This window comes from Uranotaenia lowii, chromosome 3 (genome assembly GCF_029784155.1).
Source record: "Uranotaenia lowii strain MFRU-FL chromosome 3, ASM2978415v1, whole genome shotgun sequence".
Lineage (NCBI taxonomy): Eukaryota > Metazoa > Arthropoda > Insecta > Diptera > Culicidae > Uranotaenia > Uranotaenia lowii.
In genome coordinates this window covers 177,407,244-177,433,894 of record NC_073693.1, presented here as the reverse complement: position 1 = coordinate 177,433,894, position 26,651 = coordinate 177,407,244, and the positions used below count along the sequence as shown (strand labels likewise).

The following is a 26,651-nucleotide window of genomic DNA, read 5'->3' as shown; positions in this document are numbered from 1 at the left end:
TCTCATCTATTTTCTAATTCCCCGTTTAAGGGGGGAGTAGGGTCTAACGGGTAAAAAAAAACACCATTTTCAAGATTTTTTTTAGAGCTATCGTTCAAACAAATGTATTCAAATTTTTTGCATTATACAAAGCATTGTTAAAAGAACATTTAGTATTTTTTTCGTAGAAAAATATTGAAAATGAGCAGGTGACGGAGCACTTTCGAGGATGCCTTTTAGAAAACAGGATTTGCGGTGAACACTGTATCTCAGCACAGAATCATCTGAAGTCAAAAAATCAGAGAAAAATATTTTGAATAGATATTTTTCTGGACCCCAACGATTTTATTTAATTAAAAAAAAAATTATGAAATTTTTGTGGCAGTTTGAAGTGAAAACTACGATTTTTCAAGAAAAATCCGCCATTTTTTATCTGTAAAATCTCCCCAAAGTAAAAAAACAAAATAAGAAAATCGTTGGGGTTTGGTATTTTATATGTACAAAATATGTTCCAAATTTGAAAAGAATCGGTGTAGTAGTTTTCAAATGACGATGTCCACTGACTTTATAAATGTGCTCTCGAGAAAAACGCGTTTGAAGTTTCTGCTCTAGAATTCTTACAGTATTAGATAAGAGGAGATAAAAGCCTATAATTTCTACAGTTTCGCTTCGATTGACTTGAAAATTTGACACAAAATTCTAAAAATGTTTTACAATAAGAAAATAAAAAAAAATAAAAATCGATTTTTTGAAAGTGTTAGACCCTACTTCCCCCGACGGCTATCAACGCGTTGAAATCGAAGCATTCAACTTATAGATCAGAATCATATTATTTTTTCTTTCTTTGTGTGGGATTCCAAAAATATGTTAATTCTTAGATGCTAGAATTTATTAAAAAATGTTCATTCGTTTTTCAGCATTGATTCCTAATAGTTATTCAGCTGAAGAAGACAATTCATTGTTCACTGATCAGTTCACTGTACATTCTTGTAGTCTCTCAAATCCCCTTGGCGGCGGTAGAGAGCACTTTGAAAACCACTACAATTCAAGTTAATATATTTCTAACAGGTTTATTGTATTTTTTAATGCAAAATGTAGACTCATTATTTCATCCAAATATATCCACGTGCTTTGAACAGTAGAAGGACAAAAAAACCGCCAAAGTTTCCCCTTTCAAATCCTTAATGCTCAGCAAGCTTTGATTTACTGTCCAGTACACGTGAACTCTGAATGGTCGTTTCTAATGCCTGGCCCATGGAGATGGTGAAAAAAACCCCGCCAAAGGAAACGAAAATCTGTAAGCAAAATGTGTGCCATGACTTTTGGTTTGTGTGAATAAAACCGAAAGTTGTATGGGAGGGTCCCTTTTCTTTGGTGGGAGGGGCTCATAACTATTACTAAAACCTTACCCTGGTTCAACTACATCTCTGTGCCAAATTTCAGGCTGATCGGTTCAGCGGTGTGGATTTGTATAAGGTGCATACAAACAAACAAACATATATAGTCCAACTCATCTTTATATATTAGATTTTTAAACTGAGAAAATCGGGAAATATTTTTAAATTTATACACGGTGTGTTTCGTAGAAGGACTTAAAGAAAAAAAACAGTAATACTAATTTTTGCATGGGCAGAAAGTTGGGCTTTTCCCGGTTCATTTTCGCCAAAAATTAAAATATTGGAATTTGATTAAAAAAAAAAGCTAAATGATTAAGAAAATCAGGTAATACTAGGAACCGCTATAACTTTTTTGTGATAGTACTTATCGTGATGCGATCTACTGTAGAAACGTTTGCCTTAATTTAAGCTAAAAATAAACGATCTGTTAAAAACAATTTTTTATGGGCAATCAGTTTTTATACTTTTCTTGAGTAACATATCTTAAAATCTCATTTGCACTTCAGACTCAAGGCAAATCAGCAGTTCTATCCATCTTAAATTTTGCATGTTATTTTTCTGTGATACAATGATTATTATAAGCCTAGAGTTTAATTAAATATTTTATTTTTAATATGTTTAGCCCAATTTTTGTACCTCTACTGTACACTGAGATTCTTCTATTTTATTCAAAGAGCTAGTAATACAGTAAAAGTCAAATAATCTAACTTTCTATAGTTTCCAACACAAAATATTATTATAATAACCTCTTGCCTTGGATTCTTTGTTTTAAATTAAATTTTATTGTTCTTAGGAAATATTTTTTTCGAAAGATGAATCTAGCCTAAAACTTTGATAAATTTGATTTTTTTTTCCAGAAATTGCATTTCTATATTTTTGTCAATCTCAAATTTACATATATCAACAAAATTGTTGGCAAAAGTGTTGGTTCTACGACATGTATTCCCAAAGAAATCTTCGTCGGCTTCAACTTAAAAGACCCGTACAAGAAATGAAAACGCGCGAACACTAAATTATGTTCTAATCCTATCAGACTGATAGAATAGAAATGTCATCATGAATAAATAATATGAGAATCATAGAATTGACATTTGTTGATTTAGCAATGTATTTATTTCAACTTTGTGTGGTGCAAGCAAAATGTGTAAACGCAATTGAAAAAAATTCTAAATTATTTTAGTATGTTTAGTTTGGTTCTTCAACATAAATCCTGGGGCAGGAAGACTGAATAAAAAAGAAAAAAAAATCGTTCGAACGTCAAACTTCTCTCATCAATCTCCCGACCAGTGCGAAAGTTTAAATTTTCCTTTCTTATAGAGTGATTTACAATAAAATTTGTTAATGCTCACCCGATCAGGAGAGCATATCAAAATAATAACTCAAACGTATCTCACCAAGATATTTACATCTGATTTAGTTATAATTAAGTACTGAAAAATTTAGATTTTAAGTTTCTCCAATCTGAATTATATCTTATTCTGATTGACAGACTTGAATGGGGTTGAGAAAATTTTCAATGATAAAGAATTTTTTCGGGTTGTCCCAAAATAAAATGATTATATCTTATTTTCATATATGTACAACTTTTTCTGATACGGACATCGAAGTCGACGGCCCAAACCGTACATTAATGAGTTTCACTCAACAGATCCTTAAAATTGGATCCATTTTTTAGGAATCCAAAAATAGAACATGGTTTTAGCAAATAATATGGTTTCCCGATCAAGAGAGCATATCAAAATAATTACTCAAACCTATCTCACCAAGATATTTACATCTGATGCAGCTATAATTAAGAACTCAAAATTTTTGGTTTTAAGTATCTCCAATCTGAATTATATCTTATTCTGATTGACAGACTTGAATAGGATTGAGCTCATTTTCAATGATGAAGATTTTTTTTTTCGAATTGTCTCAAAATTAAATGATCATATCTTATTTTGATATGCGTACGACTTTTTATGAAACACGGACATCGAAGTCAACCCGATCAGGAGAGCATATCAAAATAAGAACTTAAACATATCGCAACGAGATATTTATATCTTTTTCAGTTAGAATATTGTTCTCATAAGTTTCTACTATTAGTTTCTTGAATCTTGATTATATCTTATTTTGATTGGCATTCTTGAATAGGATTGAACTCACTTTCAACGATAAAGAATTTGTTTCAAATTATTATAGTATATTTTAACCGTATCTTATTTTGATATGCTGTTAGAATCGTTTTGACCTTACTTCCCTGCGCTAGCTCAACAGGGGAAATTAAAGTGATCACCGGAAAAATATTCAACAACAACTAGTAAATCTATGATTAATGGGCGGACTTTTAAAACCTTTTGAAACTTTATAGGAACAAAAACAGAGAAATATTTTTAGATTTTAGGGAATGCACATTTAACTAAAGAAAGTCTCAACAATTTGGATAGAAAAAGACCATACATAATTTTATTTTGGGAAACTTTTAAATCCACTTTTCTTTCGTTGTTTGTTTCTCTAATTTAAATTGATTCGATAGGAAAATTATAAGATGGTTGGTTTGGTTTTGTACTTGCGCTTTTTATTTTTAATCTCGATGATCTCGTTGCGGCCGTTTCTCGATGGTCGACTCGTTGAGGGACGTCTACTGGAACGACGTAACGGGATCAGACGAAAACAGGAACAGGGCGGAATCCGGAATCGCTCTTCGGGCAATTCCCGCAACTACTCGGCCTGTTGGGCGTAGGCCTATCGTGCACAACGCGGTCCGGGGAGCTTGATTTCGTGCACTGGTTACCACGCGAGTGTCTCACTTCAATCGAGGGGCTCTAGCTTTTCGGTCGGCACAAGAACTCAAGGGGGGAATTCCCACCATACCTCACCACAGCACGAAGTGCCCCGAAGGGGGTTGTAACGGGTTGGGGCACTGGCACTTGCACGACCTTAGCACTCACGGGACACCGGTGTGTTCGCGGCACTGGGGGAAGACTATTGTCCCTTGGTTCACTTCACAGAAGCCACACTCGACCTACCAACCGGGAAATAACGGTGTGAAGTCTTCCAGTTGGCCGTTGTTTTTTCACGGGAATCTCTACTAGATCCTTACTAACGGGGAAGGGGGTCAGAGCCACCCAATTACGGTTTGAAACGATCGTCACGTTGGGTGTGTGACCGCGCAGTTGCTCCTCCACCTCGGACCGGAACTTCATCAAAAAGCCTCGCGTCTTGCGAGCTCCTTCTATTTATGCATTTTCTGCCTCTCATTTCAGCCTTGTTCCCATTTCCCGTCTGTGATGTTCTCGTCCCCTTCGATGACAGCAACATGACAGGAACAATACAGGAACTGACATATAGAGGGCTGGTGTCTTATTTTCTAACATCTCTTTTTATGGCGTGCATTCCATAACATAATATATTAAATAAACAAACAAATACCTAACAAATAACTATAAACTAAATGAATAAATAATAAACGCGAAAATGAATAAATATGCAAATGAATAAATATGCAAATGAATAAATAAATAAATAAATAACGAAAAATTAAAAATTAAACAAATAAATAAATAAACAAAAACTAAATCCCTAAGTGACACCAGCCGATTGCTATTAAAACTAGGACAAGACACCACACAAACATGTAGATATCTTATCCTAATTTTAGACATTTACGAACAATAATTTTTATTTACAAAATTTACAAAGTTTTCATCCAAACTGGCCCAAAAATCACAATTTTTATTGTAACCATTAAATGAATGGTTACAATGCATATAACTTTCCATGAAACACGGACATCGAAGTCAACGGCCCAAACCGTACTTTAATGTGTTTCGCTCAGCAGATTCATAAAATAGAATCAAATCTTTGGGATACCAAAAATGAAGCATGATTTTAGCAAATATTTTATTGTTCACGGTCTACGATAACTCAATATCACACAGACTGATTTTCTCTTAATCTACGCTTAAAACTATCCTTTCTTATATTAAAGTCGAAACATGAATACACTTGGTTAAAAAGCTTACAAGAAATATCAAAGGGGTTGTAAAATTCATTTCGTCCGTAATTCATCATCCTTAATGGTTCGTAATTGCGCAAAGTGCGGGAAGGGACATGGAATGGTTTCATTTCGATCAGGTTGGTACTGTCGATGTTTCCAGATAAAATATCAAAGATGAATACACGCCGGAGGAGTAATACACGAGATCCGATTGGTTCGATTTTCAGGATTCCGCATCGATCGTCGTAAGGTGGAAGCCGTTGTGGTTCGTTCCAGGGTAAGTTCGGCAGTGCATATCGCAGAAAACGTTTCTGGACAGATTCTAGCAGCTTCATACCGCCAATGGATGAAGGTGCCCAAATTTGGATATTATACTCCAAAACAGTGAACAGTAAAGTACTTTTAGAGTGGTGGTATCACTGAATCCTTTTGTGTGGCGTACGATGAATCCTAGCACTGTTTTAGCTTTAGCCACAGTCAAAGCTAGGTGATCCTTAAACGTGAGCGATTTGTCCAGAATCACGCCAAGATCCCTCATAGATTCAACCTTCTCAAGTACAAAATCACCCGCTAGGTAACTATGCGTTATCTCTGTTCTGCTCCTCGAGAAAGTCAAGATTTTACATTTTCCTAAGATTCATCTCCATTGCATTCACTCGGCACCAAATCATAAGTTTATCGAGGTCTTGTTGAAGTGAAACACAGTCTTCATAATCTGTGATGGTGCGATACATCCAGATTATGAAGACTGTGACCTCCTATTTTTGGGAAACCAAAAATGGATCATAGTTTTAGCCAATAATGTGATTTATCGACATTCCACTAGAAATTTTTTCGAAGCATTCATATCTTGATAAGTTATAATTTTGATAGAATTTGTTCTGCCCAATATCAAACTATGCTATCTGAACGAGATATAATCTTGAAAGGAGCATATCTAAAATTGATATAATTTAGCTATGATCGTATAGATTTTTTTTATATAATTTGAGATATTTTAACATCCTACACTGAACAAAATCTGGCTATAAGGTTTATTGGGAATTCTAGTGTTTTCGCACTAAAAGAAAATCCAATACTTTTTACCATTAGACGAATGATTGATTTTATATTTTTTCCAATGAATTCTAAAGCGAGCCAATTTGATAAAATTTATTGTTCAAGGTAGTGAAATGAATGGTTTTATTAGTGTAATAAAATATGCTCGTATTTTGTTTATTTTTCGGCATTATTGTGATTTTATTTTTTAAGTTGATATACAATTGCTGGCGTGTGTGATATGATCAGTAAAGCAACTTAAGCTTCAAAATTGAATTAAAATTTGATGTATTTATAAATGCAATCAAATTTTGTTTCAGTAAGTGGCATCCTTGGTAAACGGGTAAAAAATAGACACTTGAGACGTAGTTTGTCTTGTTTGTTTGATTCCGCCTGCTCCTGCTTTTTCACTGCCACATTCCCGAGTGCATAATTCTGGAGTCAGCTGTTAGTTCGTCGATGATCCTAACGGAATTTTTTTTTCAATCTGAAAAAAGAAAAGCAGTTTATAGACCTGTTTATCTTAACATTAACCATCAAATTCTAATTTACCTTTCAATTTAAAATCAGAACAGACCTGGTTTCCGCCTCAATCCTGTTTAGAATCGGTCATGTTCTGTTAGCTGGATGATGGCATGCACTTTTTCCGGGTATAGAAAGCATTCTCCGGCGGGCCCTAGGAGACTCAATCCAGTAACGTTAGAGAATCGAAAGCACATCCGACCAAAACATACGATATTGAATGTCTGGAGTCGTAATTAAGTTTTATATAAAAATGCTCAAGATTATGTAAGTCATAAAAATTACCCTTAATAAATTGCAGTTCCATCCATCTCTTCCGGGAAGAACAATCCAATTCCCTAATTAAGGTGATTTCCCATTCCTCCCAGCGGAGGAACAATTTGTTTAACAACTGGTCAAAGATCGAATGCCTTTTTCGCTTCCTCTGCATGGAGGGATTATTGATGAAGCTCGTAGCAACCGTATCTATTCCTAAAAAATCAATTTAAAACAATTATAACCATTTCTATGAGGTTAAAAACATATAAACTTACCAACTCATTGTACTCAAACTGAAAAATAACGAATTTTAAGCACACTGAATGGAGGAATAGCTATTCTGTAAAAAATATATTAACTTCAAACTGCTAAAATGTATCGAAAAATTCTTGTAATTGGTAGTGATTGTAACAAGCTGCTAAGATTCAATGGAATTTCCAATATTTTGTACTGGATTTATCAGTAGCTTCTATTACACACTGAACTTTAAGATTTATTAGATTGACCCTATAAATTTTATTGCCAGATTTGGTTCAGTGTACGAGTACTGAATAATAACTCATTTAAATAGGAAAAAATTAGTATCAAAATATCTCATCTTGATATAATTTAGTTTTTCCCTCCTGATCGGGCAAAAGCACCTGTTTTGCGTTTAACAATTTTTTAATTTGGTTTTGATTTGTTCTGGTAAATTCTTACAGGTTCATGTGTGTTAATTCGCTCAAATTGGGTTGAAGTTTGAGACTGATAAATAATAATTGTTAATGAATGTCTAAATTTAGTCAGAGTTACAGAATAAGTTGAATTTAGTCAGAGTTACAGAATAAGTTGTTCCCATGAACCGAACAACATTTTGATATAGTTCAAAATTCTATGTTTACGACAGAGTTGGCAGATTGGTATTGAATAACCTAGCTAGTGTTAGTGATTTCGATATTTACTTTTGAATCTGCTGGAATCAACTGTTTTGAAACTGTCTTTCAAATTTGATTGTTTATTGCATTCAAAATTTTATCATTATTTTCGAAAATCCTAGGTATTCTCAATATTTGGCTAAAAAGTTTCTGAATATGAAAAAGACATTAGAAACCATCCTGATTTTTTTTATATTCAGATTTAAAGTTCTAAAAATTAATTGTTATGCGGAATTCAAACATAACAAACCTTCAAAATAACGATCCAGAATTTTAAGTCGATTTAGGCTTTACATACTGAATAAATGACGTGGACAACTTAAGATTAACATTTAACACCCAGTGCTGAGAGGAATCGAACCCATGCCATCAGTGGACCAGCGATTACCGTCTTACCACGCTAACCACTCGACCACCGAGACGTATTCAGTAACAGTCGACAATCGTTCGATGACCAAAGAATAAATATTTTTAAAAACGGAATCCAGGCATACCTACATACACCTATTTAGCTATTACAGCACTTGCATTGCAAGTTTTTCGAAAAGAAATAACTTTGTTGCCTTAATCGTATTCATTGCAACCATATCTGTTCCGTTCTAGTGGATTATTTTTTTTGCACCTATAACTACAAAATTATATTTCTCTTGTTCCACAGGAAGGACCACATTCAACGATTCCCGAAGATGAATTTTTCGATGCGGTTGAAACGGGTTTGGATAAGATCGAGGAGGATCGACAGCTTCGCGTTCGGCTGAAATTCCAATCTCAACAGGTAAGTATTCATCTATTCCATCTAAACATAAACTTTCTTCATATATTAGAGACTGCTTTTGTTTACTTACTATTCAATTATCATTGCAGTCACAAATCAGCACAAACAGCTCCGTTTTCAGCGCCAACCAGGAGATTGACGATGACAAACAGCAAGCAGAGGATTTTGGTACCGGTCTTCAGGCCCGTAGTCACAAGTTGTGGCCAGAGATCGATAAGGTTTGCACCGAACAGCTATACCAAGCTCGGCAAGGTGTCGGCGATGGTGGTAACGGATGGCAACTGTTCGCTGACGAGGGTGAGATGAAAATGTATCGTCGCGAAGAGGAAGTCGATGGGATGGTCATAGATCCACTGAAGTCCTGCCACGTTGTTAAAGGGGTGACGGCACGCGAAATGTGTCATTACTTTTTCGATCCGTCTTACCGTTATGATTGGGAAACCACCCTGGAAGATGTGCAGATTTTGGAGAAGGTTTCATCGGACACAACCGTCTTCATGCAAACGTACAAACGAATCTGGCCGGCTAGTCAGCGAGATGCACTTTTCTGGTCACACATGCGGAAGGTCACCGACAATGCGGACGAAGGAGCGCACGATTGCTGGATAGTGTGCAACCATTCCAACCAAAACGAAGAATATCCGGTAGATTTTTTAACACAATTTCAAATTAAAATGGGAAAAGTAATCCAACCTTTTTTTACAGCCTGCCAACCAAGGTAAATGCGTCCGTATCTATCTGACGGTAATTTTAGTATGCCAAACATATCTGACACCGGGTAAGGACAGCAAAACCGCTACCCGGGACGATCTGACCTGCAAAATCACGTACTGTTCCACCGGTAAGTACTTTTATTCAATTTTATTGTCCTGCTTCTGTTTTAAGAAAAAGTAACCGTAAATTTCAGTCAATCCTGGTGGCTGGGCTCCGGCAACAGTACTGCGTGCTATCTATAAGAAAGAATATCCAAAGTTCCTTAAGCGTTATACTGGTTATGTTCTTGACCAGTGTAAAAGTAAACCAATTATGTATTGACTGTAAGAAAGTATGTGCAAGATGGTTGACACTGGACGAATGTTGAATGAAATTGTTGATGCGAGAGAGTGTGTAAGGTGGTTATTTGCAGACCCAATGCGGTGACGGTGAAATAAAGTCACCCTGTTGATTTTGTTACAGTTTGATTATATAAGTGTAGTATAAGCTCGAGTTGACAAGTGTTTAGTGAATGAATGCTTTGTATATTTTTTTTCTATCTGAGAATAAAATTTAATAGAAACCTTGTAAGGTTGAGCTGTAAATTTCTTAAATATTTTATTTTAAACAAGAAGTTATTTCTGCTGGTGTAATTCGATTCTTATTGTTTAGATATGAGCTTTACAATAGAAAAAAAGAAAGCCTTGCGTTTATAATCTTTATTTAACTTAAGGGAGAAAGAGTCGATAGATGAGATATCCGAATACTCTATGATATTTTTCGCCGTCTTAGTGGTGCAAGGACTTATGCTAGAATGCCGCTAGAAGACCGAGCAGGACAGCTGTTGACCGATCGAACAGATCAGCTCAATTCTGGACTGAACATTTTGAACAACTCTTCCGAGTCACAAATAGCGTTGGCCAAAAGAACCCTTAGCTCGAAACGCCAACAGTAAGTCGCATAAATGACGTCAACTCGGAAGCACCCTCGCTCGCTGAAATAGAAGCGGCAATCGAAGACAACTGTCCAACAAAGCGCCTGGAATCGATTGCATCCCTGCTGAAATGCTGAAAGCCGACCCTGCCTTACCAGCACAAATGTTGCATCGTCTTTTCGCTGACATCTGGGATACTGCAACATTCCCGGACGACTGGATGCAAGAAAAGATCTCAGAGAGTACTTTAAAAGTACTCTGCAAGCAAATGGATCCCAATCATGATCCAGGAGAAGATTGACGCTACACTCCGACGGCAACAAGCTGTATTGCGACTCGGATGATCATGTAGACCACATCACAACGCTACGAATAATACTGGAACAAATCAACGAATTCTAGAACGACTCTCTTCTGCTGATGTTCGTTGATTTCGAAAAAGCATTTAACCGATTGAACCATGAAAACATCTGGGCGGCTCTAAGGCGACGTGGAGTCCCAAAGAAACCAGTCCATCTCATCGAAGCACAATACGAGGCATTTTCGTGTCTTGTCTGATCCGATCCCGGTAACTGCTGGAGTGAGACAAGGATGTATCTACTCTTTCTCTTCGTAATGGATGAGATCTTGACTGGATTGATTGACTGAAGACCAAACCGAGGATTGCCGTGGAATCCTTCGACAATGGAGCAATTGAACGACCTTGACCTGGCTGACGATGTAGTTTTCAAAGAAATCAACACAGAAAATCGTTCCAATTTAGTGGTATCCGTGCAACAGGTTGAGAAAGTGGAGTGCTTATAGTATCTTGGCAGTCAAATTTTACCTGATGGTGGTACCGAGTCTCTGACGCATCTGGCGCTTACGCCAGATCTCTCTAAGAACGAAAATTAAAAACTTCAACTCAAACGTCAAATCATTATTGTTGTACGGGTGCGAAACTTGGTAGATACACATAAGACGCGATGAAAACGAGCTTCGTAGAGAGACGCTTGGGTGGAATCCAGATGATCATCGAAGTAGAGGCAGGCCCAGAAGCTCGTGGCGGCGTAGTTTAGCCGCTGAAATCCGCACAGTTGACGAAAACCTTCGCTGGCAGACGCTGGCTCTGGGCCGCCAGCAGTGAAGATCTTTTATCTCAGCCCCCTCTCTTATGCATTTTTCAGTTTTTGAAACCACCATACTGAGATAAGAAGTACCGTTTGGCAAGTTTAACACAAAATTGATGATATTAGCACTTGCACCCTGAGGGCCTTCAATGATCGACAAATGATAGTGCGTTTCGGATAAAAAATCACAACAATGCTTGATGTTTGTGTTTTAATATATTCACTTGATTTCGTTTATAACTTTCTTTTTTTCACGTGTGGTGACAATTCTTTTGAGATTTCATAAAATTCCGTTAATACCAAAATGGATTTTGATACCGGCCTAAAGCCCCTTTTTTGTTGTTGTTGTTGCTTTGATTCAACCTTATAATTTCCATAGTTTCGATTTAGGTCGTCGTTCAAATTTCCGTGTTACAACATATCCGAAGATTCCATCGATACTAATAAGCCTGCCTAAACGTAAAAAAAAAAATCAAACGAGGTTCACGTTTTGTGTCTATTGGTTTTCTGTTTCACTATTGAGTGCAATTTGTTTGTTCGCCGACCTTGCGGAAAAGAGCTATGTTGTTATACTGAACAAACAGTTAGTCTATGTCTATGGCAAAATGGTTTTACTTTCTGATTTTTTTCCACCGTGGAAAATTGTAGTAATAGCTTTGCTCACAAATATAATGTTTACTTTGCATTAGTGTGTACTCTCTGGTTGTCTAGTTTCAAAAAATGCCAATATTCTGAACACACCTGGAATGGGTTCGTTCAATATTGTCTGATCTGTGGTTTTCTCTGCGCCCATTATTTGGTTTTATCAAACCTCAATCTTTCTTTCCGTCGATCTCTTGGATATCTAAATGTTATCTTGTTCACATTCGTATTCGTTCGGTAGGCGTTCTGCTTATGCGTAAGTTCTATCAGTCGATTTTGCTTTGGATTTACTGTTAACTGAAGCTAACTACTTTGTATAGATACTAGCTGTGTACATTTTCTTGCGTGAGTTTGGCCGATCTTCTGTATGTATCTATGTATTTGCGCGAGACTAACTTAGGATTCAAAGAATTAGTTTGAGTGCTGTTTTTTACATCGATCCGTCGACATTATTTCTTATTTACATCAAGGATTCGTCTTTTGGCTAAGGCTTGAACATTTCTGATCTGCATAAACAAATTCGCTAAACCTAGGAAGAGCTACGTAATTTATATTTCGTTGGTGAAATTCTGTTGAGTTATGTTTACTGTTATACAGTTTCGCTTGCTCAACTAATCGGAAACGAATGGTAATTTTTTACTGAATTCGGATTATTTTGATTTGGTAACAACAAATAAATTTATCTCAAGCAAACAAAAAGATTTTAAAGTTTGTAAGTATATGGATTAATTAATTTGATACAAACGCAAGTAAAAAATTAAGTATAGTAAATTAGTTAATATAGTTGTGTCCAATTTTGCTTCGAGAACAACTGAAATCATTAAATGTATGGAATCCCTAACATCCATCTGATAGTTTAAAACAATAGAATTAAAATCGGCGCTTGTTTTTTCTGCGACTTTACCTCCACAGTTCATTACAAGTTCATAAAATTCAACAGATAACAGGGGAAAAAATACTTGATTTGAAATTCCCTAAATAAAAGTAGGTTTTGGTTTTTGCTTGAGTAACCTAACACATTTTCCTTGTGATCATTTGGTGATTTTTGTTCCTGATAATTAATGCTAATTCATACGTTGAAAATATTAAAAAAAAACCAACCGAAAATATGTTATACCCTACATAAACTTCCGAAAACGATAGAGAGAATACAAAAATAACAACGATCAATTCGGTATACTTTCGTAAAAAAAATCTTTTGAATTGTCCATAATATACGCTACTTTATTTTACACATTTATTAACAACTATCAACCTCTTCGCAATCTGGGCTCATAAACTAAAATTATAAAATGCTGGGGCGGGACACACCGATCTTAACAGAAATAAAGCTCGATCACTAAATCTTCGAATTCATTCTTTTTTTTGAAAACTCGCCAACTGCCGAGCAAATTCAAGTGTTCCGCCCCTCGAGTACAACCAACTGTTCGATCGCGCTTCGAATTCCATTTCCGATTAGGTAGGTTGAAATTAGTCGGCCTGTTTTTATTTTATTAAAATTTGTTCGATTCGTTCTAGGTTTATTGTACTTGTCACTACTAGATGTTTGAGAAGGGTTGTTCAACTACCACAGAAAACAATCGAGGTGGAGTAACAAATTCAACATGATTTAACCGAAATGACTAACTCGTTTGCTCATGTAAATTGGGAATGACATTGTTGTAGTTGCTTCTTTTTTTCTAGAATATTATTTTTGGGCTTAACGAAGAGTGTCAATTTGTTAATCTAATAAATCCTACGCTTCTGCTTAAAGCAGATAATAACTACGACCGACGTGTTTTTACTAAAATATCGTTTAATATAAAATATTGTTAAACCAATCGCACATATCCATCAAGTATAATTAGTCAGGTGTTCGCGTTGTCACGGTTCGATAAAATTTCGTATCAAACAACTATCTAACTTTAATCTTAAATTATACACAACAACAGTGACCAAGTCGTTTGTTTACGTACGGCTTTCTATGCAATTGTAAATCTGTCTAGCTCGTAATGATCAACCAACGATCTATAAGGAAATTTTCGCAGCTGATAGTGTGGCAAACAAAACTATCAACTAAAGGAATCTATCGACGCGATTCGATGAAGAATGGTGATGCTGCTTCCGGGATTAATCTTTTTCAACAGACGGGTTTTACTCGATGTTCAATTTCTGTTCCTTTTAAAGTCTTTACAGTACTACTATAAGTGATGATGCCGATCGTGCAAACCGTTCGGCATTTTGTCGTCCTCAGTAGTACGCTCGAGCGTACCGCCGATGATTATGATGTGTTAGTTCTGAGTTGGATCCTGGAGGATCCTGGCTTTGCCCGACACCATTATCTCATCACACATTGATCTGAAAGGCTTCCCGTTGAAGCTTCTGATTGGCACGTGGTCGTGGCGAGTGATTGCTAGACTTTTTCGTACTTGTGAGCTCGCTGGCGCTACCCACTAGCCCTGAAGGATTGACGGACGACACCGGCAAGGTGGCGTCCCTTCCGAGCATATCGGAAAACCTGGCCGGTGGCGTTATATGATCGCCATAATTAGGATAGTTAGATATACTGGAACGAAGAAGAAAAGCGAAGTGTGGCATTGGTATTTTGGGTATTTGGAGCCGACGGCGTAGACGTTAGTAGTTGTAGGTGGGACGGTAGGTGGTTGTGGTGGTTTTGGTGGTGGTAGTTAGTTGGTGGAAAGCGATGCAAGTACCTAAACGTAGTCTCCTCGTTGTGGCTCGAATATCCGCTAGAACTTCGGACATGACGCTTCGTCAGGTTCTGCGAAGATTTCGCCGTTTTTCTCGGCGGGTATGGCGGTTTCGACTTCCTAGCTATGCTGGAAGGCGAGTTCTCGGAAGACGATGAAGTTTCGTCTTGAGTGTCTGGAATTAGCACGGATGAGATTATTCGATATCTGGCACCTTGGTATCCAAAACAATTTTATGCGGCATTTGTACTAAAGAGAATTGTATTTCCAAACATTACAGATTTTAATCAACCCTTTGTACTCAATTATGGTAGAATTGGGTACTGAGTTAGTTTTGTGTATTTCAGAGTCTTGCCATACCATAGATTTTTCAGATTAAACGTAACATCTCTGATATGTTGAACTTGTTCCAAATTGGATAAAAAAGTAGCTTAGAGTAAGCATTCCAGCAGCAGGACAGTTGAGGTAATTTTTTGAAAAACCTGACAAAAAGCGGACATTCATAGTTTCCAATCCAAAAACCGGGCAAATATGAGCACAATTCAGGCACTATTCCATGAAAAAATCACGATGAAAGAGCAAGTAACATCCTTAAATTGTAATTTAAATATGTATTTAGGGGCTTCACCATTTTACGCACTATTATGATCTCTGATAATTCGGATTTGAACAACAAAAAATCAAAACTCACTAAAACTCGACTTGAGTGTTTCGTTGAATTTTTCAAACGATTTGCAGTTTTTCAACAATATCCTGACATTTGGACTAGTTTTTAAATAATATCCTGACATCCGGGCTAGACCGGAATAGTCTTAAATTTTTAATTGAATATCCGGGCAATCTGCAATGCTTAGTTTGTCGGTATCTCGGCTTGGGAATGAAATTATATTATGAGTAAATTTCTGACAGACTATAAAGATCAGGAAAATGAATCCAGAAAAGGTAAGTTCGATGTATTGGAAAAGGCTAACAAAAATCGTTCACCTATCATGTCCTATGCCTCATTCGTCTATTTGCAATAAATCGATTTTTCTTTCCAGAATTTTCATTTTCTGTCAAAGTTTCCAAATTTCTAGGTACAATCTGTAAGACAAAGAAATACGTACTAATCTTGTTATGGACTATTGATTCTAATTGGGGATTTTTTGTTATTATTTGACGGGTTTACGCCGGGGAGTCTGCAAATCTTCTCCAAAATGTTAATCTTAAGTTGTCCACGTTTATTCAGTCTGTGAGCCTAAATCGGCTAAGACGGTGTATGTCTTTTAAAAAAATTGAAAATTTGTTTCATTTGAATGACTTAAATATACATTCGACTGCCCTAATTTTGTATAGGAAATTTCAAGCTTGTGAAATGTTATGCGCTGCAGACTTAAATTGTTCCTAGGCCTAGTACAAGGTCGCATACCAAATTTGGGCCAGATCGGATCACCGGAAGGGATAGCCTAAAATTTGTTAGGGAGGAACATGAAAATCCATTTATTCACAAATAACTTTGGTCCCCTGCGACCGGTTTCTTTTGAAAACGGTTTTTCTTAAAGCCTTAACTATGACAAATATTTCATCCGAAGACTGCATTTCGATTCGACTTATGATAAAAAAGTTATAAGGCTTCAAAAATGGGGCAACTTTTTTCAGGGTGTGATATTCATCACTGTCAATGCTGCGTCAAAATGTTCGAGCAGTTCCTCTCATTAATAGTGATCAATATCACCCTTTAAAAAGATAACTAGTTGTTTAAGCTTAATATTTTTATTTTAATCATAACTCGAATCAAAATGTAGTCTTGGGGGAAATATTTGCCATAGTTTAGGCTTTAAGAAAAACCGTTTTCAAAAGAATCTTTGGTCGAATTCTGCCCAATGTTATTTGTGAAAAACTGGATTTTCATGTTCCTCCTAAACAAAATGTCCCAAAATCCCATACAAACTTTAGGCTCGTTGAGCGACCCCTTCCCGTGATCCGATCTGGCCCAAATTTGGCATTAGATCTTGTACCAATTCAAGATCAATTTAAGCCTGCAGCGCATATATTTTTTAAATGTCGGGTCATTTGGAGCACTCGAATATACATTTTAAATTTCTAAATTTTTTTTTTCGTGTAAGATTCAATTAGATTTTTTTTTGTAAATAAAATGAAACCATATTTCAAAGCTACATAACTCTGTCCTTTTTTTTTTAAAAAAAAAGTTAACAGTGCAGGTGCTATTGAAAATAGTGTTTATCGCCTGCTTTGATTAATCTATACAAGGGTATGTTTTGCAGAATATTCAGTGATGCAGTGATGTATGTACTTTTAGACCAAGGAATATTTTAAGAAGGCAGTGCCAAGGCAGCCTTGCTCTAGTATTGGTACAGACTGTGTCGTCACAATAACGAAAAATGAGATAATTTACTAGGAAATTTTCCTTTTTAGTTGGTAATTCGACGAATTTGCTGGAAATTTTCAACTTTTAAAACTTGTTATTCTAAAAGGATTCTTCCTCTTCAAGATAGGTACAACAAAAGTTGGATTTTTGAGTAGATTTTATATAAAATAGACCATCGAAGTTCGAAAAAATTATGGATTTACCATACTCAAATTTGCAAAACTTTAAAATTAGTTCAAAGTCTTCCACGACAATGTTCAACTCAGTGCAATTTAACATCCTAATTACAATAAAGTAATCAAAACACAAATTTTTATACAAAATCACAGTAATTTATTGGTATTTTAGTAAATCGAGTTAACAATCATTGATTGAAGTTAATTGTTCTACATAAGAATTGAATATGGTAAACCGGTTGTATAAAAATCATGACAATCAATTGAACACTCAATAACTACCAGCTAGACCTTTTTAAAGCTGATTTTTTCTTCATTTTTGCACGTTTTAGCTTCTAGATGACATTGCATTCACTAATAAAATAAAAAAAAAACCTAATACAATCTTCAATTGACGAAAAAATTTCATAACATAGTGAAATAGAGGCCTTACAACACAAACGAAATGAAATTGGAAATCAATTTCGTTCTAAAACGTTTTTATCTTTGAAATTTCTCCCATTCGCATATAAATTTTCGATATATCCGTTTTTGTGACGCCACAAAAAACAATACAATATGGCTCTCGACACCACCTTATTTCAATATTCCTTGCATTTAGACACCATTTAAAGATTATTTACAATTTTTCGTATTAAACGTCATTACTAAAAAAAAAAACAATATTTTATTAGAAAAGCTAATAAAATTTCAATGCGTTTTGATGTGCTATTTTTTTTTTATTTACGTTGAAATATAGGAGTGTTATGCAACTTTGAAATAAGGTTTTATTTTATTACCAAAACAAATCTAACCGAACCTAACACGAAAAAAAAATTTAGAAATAAAAAAAAACATGTGCCTAAAGTCGAAATATTGAACCAAATTCTTAATTTTGGGGAAGATATAAATACGCCCGGTTTATCTTTAAAAGTCTTGTTGGCAAAAGTTTGTTTATGGGATACACTTATTCTCTTCAGTACAAGCACGTTGGTGTGAATAAATATTCAAATATTTTAGCAAATTTTCTTACACATTTCACAAAAAAAATAGTTTGATTATAATATCTATCTACTTAAAATTACTAGACGATTAATCTATGTTTATGAAATATTCCGTTTTTTTTAATAAAAATATTGAAGGATGTGGTGACTATAAAACGTGATAGGCTTTGATAATTCAATGACGCCGTATTTAAACTGAATATATCTATTTCTATTTTTTCTGCAATTGTACGGGGATGAATTTACATCATTGGTGCAACTTGAGATGTAGATTCCTATTTTTAACCCTTTATAAGTTTTAGTTCATTATTTACCAATTCAATAAGAAACAAGATTCAAATAGACGGCAAATCACGGGATTATCTATTCTAACAACTCGAGCGTCATTTTATGGCATTTACACTGCCGGCCAAAAGTTTGGGATCACCCCCTCAAAAACATGAAAATTTTAATCAGGCATATCTTAGCCATCTTATGACATTTTGGAATTCTTTTGATTTCATTCAAGAGATCGTGAGCAAAACCTTCTATGTTATCAGTTTAGGGACATTTTCCAAAAACTGAACTTGATATTCAAACCGGATCATCTCAGGGTGGGGTGGACAAAAATTCAAAAATCGAGTAGCATTCGAATCCTTTTTTCATACTTATCACAACACATTTGTTTAATTTTGTACAAAAAATTTGCAATGTATTACTACCTACTTAAATCATCGTCCAAAAGTTTGTGATCACCCCGTGGTATGGTGTAACGACCAAAAGTTTGGGATCAGTCTTTAAAACATGCATTTTTATTTTACGCGTATCTCTGTTATCAAACAACGTATTGTTTATCTGGTAAGCTGATTTGACATCTAATGAGCTGAACTTGCTTTATGGATATTTAGTTGAAATATTTTTGAAGTCTGACTTCATTAAACCTTAAGCTAAAGTTTAATCATTTTCTGAAGATTTTCATCAAACAGTACGACCGTTAAAAAACATGCAAATTTCTTTTAACCATAACTTATTTGTCTAACAAGTTATTGCAGATTGATTTAGGTTATTTGCAGCTTATTTGCAGCTTATTAGCAATTTTTGCACAAAATCAACAAATGTGTTTTGATGGTTTGAAAAAAGGATTCGAATGCAATTAGAATTTTAAATTTTTATCCACTCCACCCTGAAATGATCGGATTTGAATATCATGTTCAGTTTCTGGAAAATATCTCAATTGCAAAATTTAAGTCATATAAACTCAATATTAACATTTTGCCAAAAACATACATAGAAAATTTTTTCTCGATCTCTTGAATGAGATCAAAATAATTTCAAAATGACATGATATGGCTGAGATATGGCTGATCAAAATATTCATGTTTTTGAGGGGGTAATCCCAAACATTTGGCCGGCAGTGTATAACGATTCGATAACTGTCTCATGCAATTTAGTAAACCTATCGACGCTTTTTGAATCTAGTACCCAGTACATTTTTTATACCACCACAGTGTTTCAAACTGATAACTTATGCCTGTTTTCAACACTTATTACAAATTAAAAAAATACACCAACACACATAAAGACCCCGTTCGAATTTGGCAACATTCGTGCGAAACCGATCGTTTTTTCAACATTCAAAAAAAAAATGTTTTTCTGTTACTTTTTTTTAACTTTTAAATTATAGTTTAAATTAATTAAAATTGATGTAAAACATGATATAAGCATTAACTTTATTAGGTTGGCTCAATTATATTAATTTTAAGCAGTAAAAATAACCACAACCATAACCATAACCTTAAACCATAACAATAACCATTTTACTTCTTAAAACTGCAAATCCAATACATTTTAGGCTTATATTATGTTTTACTATAATTTTAATAGTTTAAAAAAAAATTAATAATAAAAAAGCAACAAAAAAGTGTAAAAAAATCGTTATATCGCGTGTTGCCAAAATCGAACGGGGTCTGTACCTACTAACTTCGAAAAAGTTTCAAGACTAAATTTTGATTAACTTTAAAGACTTATCCTCTAAGAATTATAGAAAAAAGAACAGACAATTATTGTTTACTACTGGTGTTGTATAAAAAAAAAAACAAAAATAAAAATGAAATAGTGGATTTTTAAACTAAATCTTCAACTACTTCAGTACCTATATTTTTATAAGAATAAATCTCTTGAATAACACTGATAAACATGTATTTTTATATACCGTTTGCTGATCAAACATTGCTTCAAGATTTGTATGGGAAAAATCCATATTTAAAAGAAAAACGATCACGATTTTCACTTCTACTACGGAATCTTGTTATGCAAGTTGACAAAAAATTCCCGTACTTTTAAAAAATGCTTCAAAATCGTAACCCTTCTTAGTAATCACCCGAGTCGAAACACCTGAATAATAAGCGACATTCTTTGGAACCTTGGCAACAACATCAAACGAAAAAAAATGCCAAGATTAGATCGAAGTCCCACAACCCACAACCTCAATACATTTTTTCAGGCAGTTGCCCATGCCCCCGGCGATGCTCGTTGGCACTTTTTTCGTAAACGTCTAAGTCGTTCTAGACCCGATCAGTGCTATTTGTAGGTTCTCTCCGGTACCACATCGTAAAACTGAGAGTTTTTCCTACAAGATGGATTACATGGGATGTTCCTTTAGGTATGAACCTGTGAGTTTGGCAAGATAGTATTCTTCACCCTAAAGCTCCAAAGGCAAAAGAAACAACCTTACAATAACAATGGTCGATTTTTGCGGAATTCGTCAAGCTACAAGCCTACTGAAGCTGTGAATCCATTTGGACCAAAGTGCTGAGTTGTGCATGGCTTCAATTGGCGATTTGCAGTTCAAAACGATTCTCAGAAGGCCCTGCGATCAAAATGATGATGTTAGGAACTCAAATGTCAAAACAAGTAGGGTAAATACCTAGATTTCGACAGTTTTTGTTTGATTTTTCAAAAAAACATGTAAATAAACTATTTGACTAAAGTTTTTCATTTCAAATATGATTGGTCATATGAATTAGACTTTTTTCTTCATTCTCTACATTTTTTATTGATCAAAAGTTTCAAAACAGCGTTTTTATTATCCTTTTACTGAAACCTCTCGATGATTTAGTTTTCGACATTCAATTTTAGTTTTCGACACAAAAAGTTTTAGTTTTTGACAAGCATATTTTCACCAAGGTTGCCGAAAAAAAATCTGTGTTTCTGAAAACAAAAATTCTCGAATTCTGTGATTTGAACCCAAAATTCTGTGATGGTTTTCTGTGACGCTATTTCTGTGAAGTTCATTGGAAAAACATGTCAAACATCAACAAATTGAAGTTTACTTACATTTTTAATAGAAAAAAATCAATGTACATTTCCTTGTTTTCATATTTTCAAGATTCAGAGTCAGAAATAAAATGTCGAAAGCGATAGAAAATATTTACAATTTTGGAAATCCGTTCAAAATTTGGAAAATCTGTGAATTCTGTGAAAATTTTAAAAATTCTGTGATCTGTGACACAGATTCTGTGCCGATATTTTGCTCAAAATTCTGTAATAATACAGATTTTTCTGTGATTTCGGCAACCTTGATTTTCACCTACTTTGTTAGTTCAGCAACATGAATATTTGCGTATTGGAATTGCTTGTCTACTTCACGGCGTTTTTTACACCATGGAAACATTATAAACATACCCAATAGGTGTCGAAAAATAGATTATTAGGTGAATTTTCAGCGCTAGTTTTCGACAGCTCACAAAAAAGGAAAAATTTCATTAAATGTTAGCAAAATATCAAATAAATTACCGAGAGGATTGATTTCAGAACCTTATCTATCCATTGATTCCTTTTTTGTTGCTTGTAATCAAATAAAAAGGGGTTTTTTCGTGATTCAATATAATTCTTATTTGGTCGATAGCATTGAATTTCACAGGTGATTTAGAATAGTACTTTTAAATTATTGATTTACTACTATTCAATAACTTATTTAGAAGAATTTTTATATTCGACGTATACTAAGTGGGAGAGCAAAAATAGAAAAATATGAACATAGGTAGCTTGAGCCACCAAACAGAAAGATAAGCCTTTCATTAAAATTTTGTCGAAAACTAGCTCCTGTCGAAATCTAGAGTGTCTACCCTAATAGTTTTTCAAAATTTACGTTACGTGTTACGTGATGACTTTTGATATTGGCTATATTCTTAGATTGAAACCACCTCTCAACAGTGCATTGTAGTGAAATTTGTTGAGTCTTGAAGTTTGCTGCTGAAAAGTTATGGTTATGAGCTATTTTCAGTCTTACATAGGAGGGAGGCATCTTTTCATATTATCGCAGACCCACAATTCTGAAAAATTTATAAATTAATGTTTTAAGCTTATTTTCAAGATTAGAATGGCTATCGTGATGCTCAGAAAAAACGTGTTCATAATTACCCCTTACCTTCAAGATAATGGAGTAAATATGAACACTTCTTTGTGCGGGGGTGTAAACTTTTTTCAACAGAAAATCTAACCACACCACATCAAGCATCAATAACTAAACTTAAAACTTTTAAAAACAACATTTTATCTCCATTCACATTGACGAGGAGTCAATTGATAAGGCACGTCTCAAAACGATTTTCGTTTCTCAGAGACATGAATTTTGTTAATAACTGTATCTACAAAATTTACATAGTAAGGTTTGCAAGTTATTACTGTAATTTATCAATAGAATGACAGACTATCACATTTGATCAGTTTTGAGACCCTACTATGACCCTAACGGCGCTTACGGCGTTTGTTCGGAATTATCCCTTGTTCATAATTACCCCACTTAGCCCTACTACACATACAAATTTTCTGTTTTTTTCTCCTTGTTAATCTCCGGACCACCCAGGCGAGAATCGTTAACGGAAAGTTTCTGGCTGGAAACCTGCCAGGTACATGTTAAAGAGTTCCTTTTGCTGCCCATTACGAAATTTTTCAAAATATGTCCTCGCTAGCGCAGTGGTCCAAATATTTTGCGCAAGATTTGACCACCGTACTCACATTCCTTAACTTGACGCCGTCCGTAGGGTAGAAGATACCGTTCATGTCCTCTAAGCCAGCGGCCATGAGATCGAATCTCGGTCACGGCATACAAATTATTCTTTCTATGGATTGGGGGTTTTAGCATTTTGAAGATGCTAGCCATCATATCCTTGAAAGATTTACGCTTTAGTGTTGAGTAATTGGCTTATATCTTCAAAAAAACATGAAGTTTCTTTAAGATCCAATATGTATTTGTTCGTTTTTAACCGTCATGGAACCAATCATCTTTAATTTTCATGCAAACTCAAGCTCACTGTTAGATTTTCTACGACTCTTTAAATGATTTACTACTGGGACTTTCCTGGATTTTTCTCAATCCTGTCCGAAAATTTTGCCTATGAACTTTTGTATTGGACGCGGTCTCCACTTGGTTTACTTGACAGATTGTCACCCAATTTTGTACATGTACACCAGGCATGTCAAACTCGTTGAGGTGTGCGGGCCGCATAAAAAAAATTATGTGGCCTGACGGAACGCAGCCAAAATATGTTGAAAAATGTAACACACTGTGTAATGTGTGTATGGTAACACATGAAAATTTATGATGACAATTTTTTTTAAATTTCTGAAATGGCTGGGCAGACTGCATTAAAGTTGATAACGGGCTGCATGCGGCCCGGGAACTCCTAGTTTGACATGCCTGATGTACACATTACATTACTAGGTAGCTTCACTGATTTTTTTTCAATTTCCTTCATGCATTAAAAAGTGATTAACCCTCATCCGCATTAGATTTCGTTACCCTAATCAGCACTAGGAGTGCTAATTTGACACTACAAGCTAAAATCGTTTTAACTTTTGGCGTGTTCAATCGATCTAAACAAAACTTATATTAATAGAAACCTTGTAATGTCAGTAAAATATTTTTAGAACATTTTATATACCTTAAGCTACTAGTTTTCTGATTATTCAGCATGAAAGAAAAAAATCCGAAAAAACATGCCTCAGGAAAACTGCTGTAGTTCATGTATTACATATTTCATGCTGAATTACGAGAAAACTAATAGCTTAAGGTATATAAAATGTTCTAAACATATTTTACTGACATTACAAGGTTTCTTTTGATATAAAATTGAAGTGAAATTGATTATAATTGATTATAATTGATTATAATTTAAACGACTTAGATAGATTTTACTTTTGGAGTGCCAAATTGACACTCTAAGCTGGCAAAAGGAGTTTTTTTTGTCTAGGCTTCCAGGGTTCGTCCATAAAAAAAGTAAGATGCAATACTAAAGAACTTTTGAATTCATTTAGCGTCTCCGAAGAAATTTTTGTTTTTTGAAGCTTCTGAAAAAAGTTAAAAGCCTTCAAACTTGCAATAGTGTCAAAATGACACTCTAATGCCGATGAGGGTTAACAAAGCGAAGTGTTGCATTTTTTTCAAATACACTTCTTATTATGTGTTGTTATTTGTTATTATTTATTTATTCAGCAATATTCATAGATGATTATTAATAATTATCTTAAAAAATAATCAGGCAAATGGCCACATGTTTCGATTGTTTTCAAACAGGTCTTCACTTTATGTTTATCAGTGTTAATCAACATTAAATATTTATCAGTTCTATCTACGGTACATCGAAACAACACCCAAACTAAGCAAATTCAGTAAAGCTACATTACTTTCATACATACAATACGGGATGGATGATCCGGCCGGAAGGGATGTTGACGACTTACCTCTGTGATGACGATAGTTGGACTGATTGGAACGCGAGGCCATGTCGTTGTCAGACTCGGAACCAAGCGTATCATATTCTGTAATCGGTATATGAAGTGTTAGTATCTTCCTAACTTCGGAATCTGTGGATCCGGGATTGTCAGATTCTATAAATTGATTTATATCTAAAATGGTTTGCTTTGCGGGAGACAGCGAGAAAACACCAACGTTATCGAATCGCATACTCACCTATCGGCTCTGAGCTGGCCGGATCCCTCAGTCGAGATCCGCCCTTTCTGCGTACTTTTGTATACTCGGGCTCTTTATTCTGAGTATTTTGGTATTTTGTTTTTGGTATTATTGGTAGAATTGGAGTTTTGATTTTACGTTTTTCGGTTCATTTGGGGCAGATTTACGGCAAATTCAGTTCAATTTGGGATAATCGCATGATGTTGGTTTTTTGAGTTTGATTTTGACGAAAGTACATTCAATTGTAGAGAAGAGAAAAAAGAAAGAGAAAAAATAGGGACTTCTGGTAGTTTATTCAACAAACTTTGTCTTGATTTGGTTGAAGTGAATTTTTGCTTCTCTGCACTAATTAAATGAATGATGACTAATCTAAACTATTTGCCAATTGTTATCCCTTCGTTTGAATGACGATTTCGTGTTTTTTTTGGTTGGTTCTAAAGTTGCGAACCGTGAAAAACATAGACGTTGCGCCGGAGAAGAAAAGGTATGAAAAGTTCGTTTTTTTGTTAGGAAATTGCGATATCCTAGCAGAAGAAAATTGTGGACGGGTAATGAGATGACTATGGGATTCTTTTGATGATTACGGTTCGGCTGAAAATGCTCAATAAAAAAGAATGGTGATTAAAATGTTTCTACACAAAGGCGAATAGAGAATGATGGTGTTATTTTTTTTGCTGGTCAAGAATGGGAAATGAGAAATGTTTTATTTTTGTTGATGCTGTTTTTCGATGGGAAACTATAAAACATTTTCAACTCACGAGCTTGTGCTGGTTGACGATCTCTTTGTTTTCCTCACAAGCCTAAAACATTGGATTCAGCGAAATGAAAATAGATGTAACAAGAATATTATTTACGTCTACACTTAATGGATCTGGGTTAGAAAATGTTCTAGATGGCTGACCTGTGCGTTTTTGTTCGTGATATATTTCTATGAGTATTCTAGAATCAAAGGTGGATTAAATCAATTTATAACAAACGTGACAAATAAAATATTTGATGGTTGAACTGAAATCTAATTTTCCATGGGTACACTGACTGAAGCGTTTTCATTGAAAATAAAAAGTTTTGGAAGGACTGTGCCCAACCTTCACTTTTAAAAAAACATTTCTAGTAAATTATTTATGTCTGGCTAATTAGAAAAAATCATTACTCTATGATCTTTAGCTGAGAAGTTTAAGAAAGTTTAAAAAAAACCTTCAAAACTATCCTTTTTATGATGAAACGATTTGCAGTTTTTAA

At 34.8% G+C, this 26,651-nt stretch overlaps 2 protein-coding genes across 14 annotated transcripts in view; one reads left to right on the top strand and one right to left on the bottom strand.

The window, feature by feature from the left end:
- Positions 1 to 10,149, top strand: part of LOC129756694 (ceramide transfer protein) — a 53,669-nt gene extending 43,520 nt beyond the window's left edge. For both annotated transcript variants that reach the window (XM_055753660.1, XM_055753661.1), the window contains 4 exons: positions 8,749 to 8,865; positions 8,955 to 9,509; positions 9,571 to 9,706; positions 9,773 to 10,149. In XM_055753660.1, coding sequence (XP_055609635.1) covers positions 8,749 to 8,865; positions 8,955 to 9,509; positions 9,571 to 9,706; positions 9,773 to 9,900 — 936 coding nt within the window. In that variant the 3' untranslated portion in view covers positions 9,901 to 10,149. The remainder of the gene's footprint in view (positions 1 to 8,748; positions 8,866 to 8,954; positions 9,510 to 9,570; positions 9,707 to 9,772) is intronic.
- Positions 10,150 to 11,798: 1,649 nt separating this feature from the next.
- The window catches only part of LOC129757488 (cell adhesion molecule Dscam2), a 223,983-nt gene continuing 209,130 nt past the window's right edge, over positions 11,799 to 26,651 (bottom strand). For 2 of the 12 annotated variants that reach the window (XM_055754736.1, XM_055754739.1), the window contains exons 17-21: positions 26,171 to 26,212; positions 25,413 to 25,491; positions 25,184 to 25,348; positions 14,937 to 15,108; positions 11,799 to 14,788 (exon numbers count right to left, since the gene is read on the bottom strand). In XM_055754736.1, the coding sequence (XP_055610711.1) occupies positions 14,569 to 14,788; positions 14,937 to 15,108; positions 25,184 to 25,348; positions 25,413 to 25,491; positions 26,171 to 26,212 (678 nt within the window). In that variant the 3' untranslated portion in view covers positions 11,799 to 14,568. The remainder of the gene's footprint in view (positions 14,789 to 14,936; positions 15,109 to 25,183; positions 25,349 to 25,412; positions 25,492 to 26,170; positions 26,213 to 26,651) is intronic. The other 10 variants (XM_055754737.1, XM_055754741.1, XM_055754742.1 and 7 more) reach the window with 5 other exon arrangements.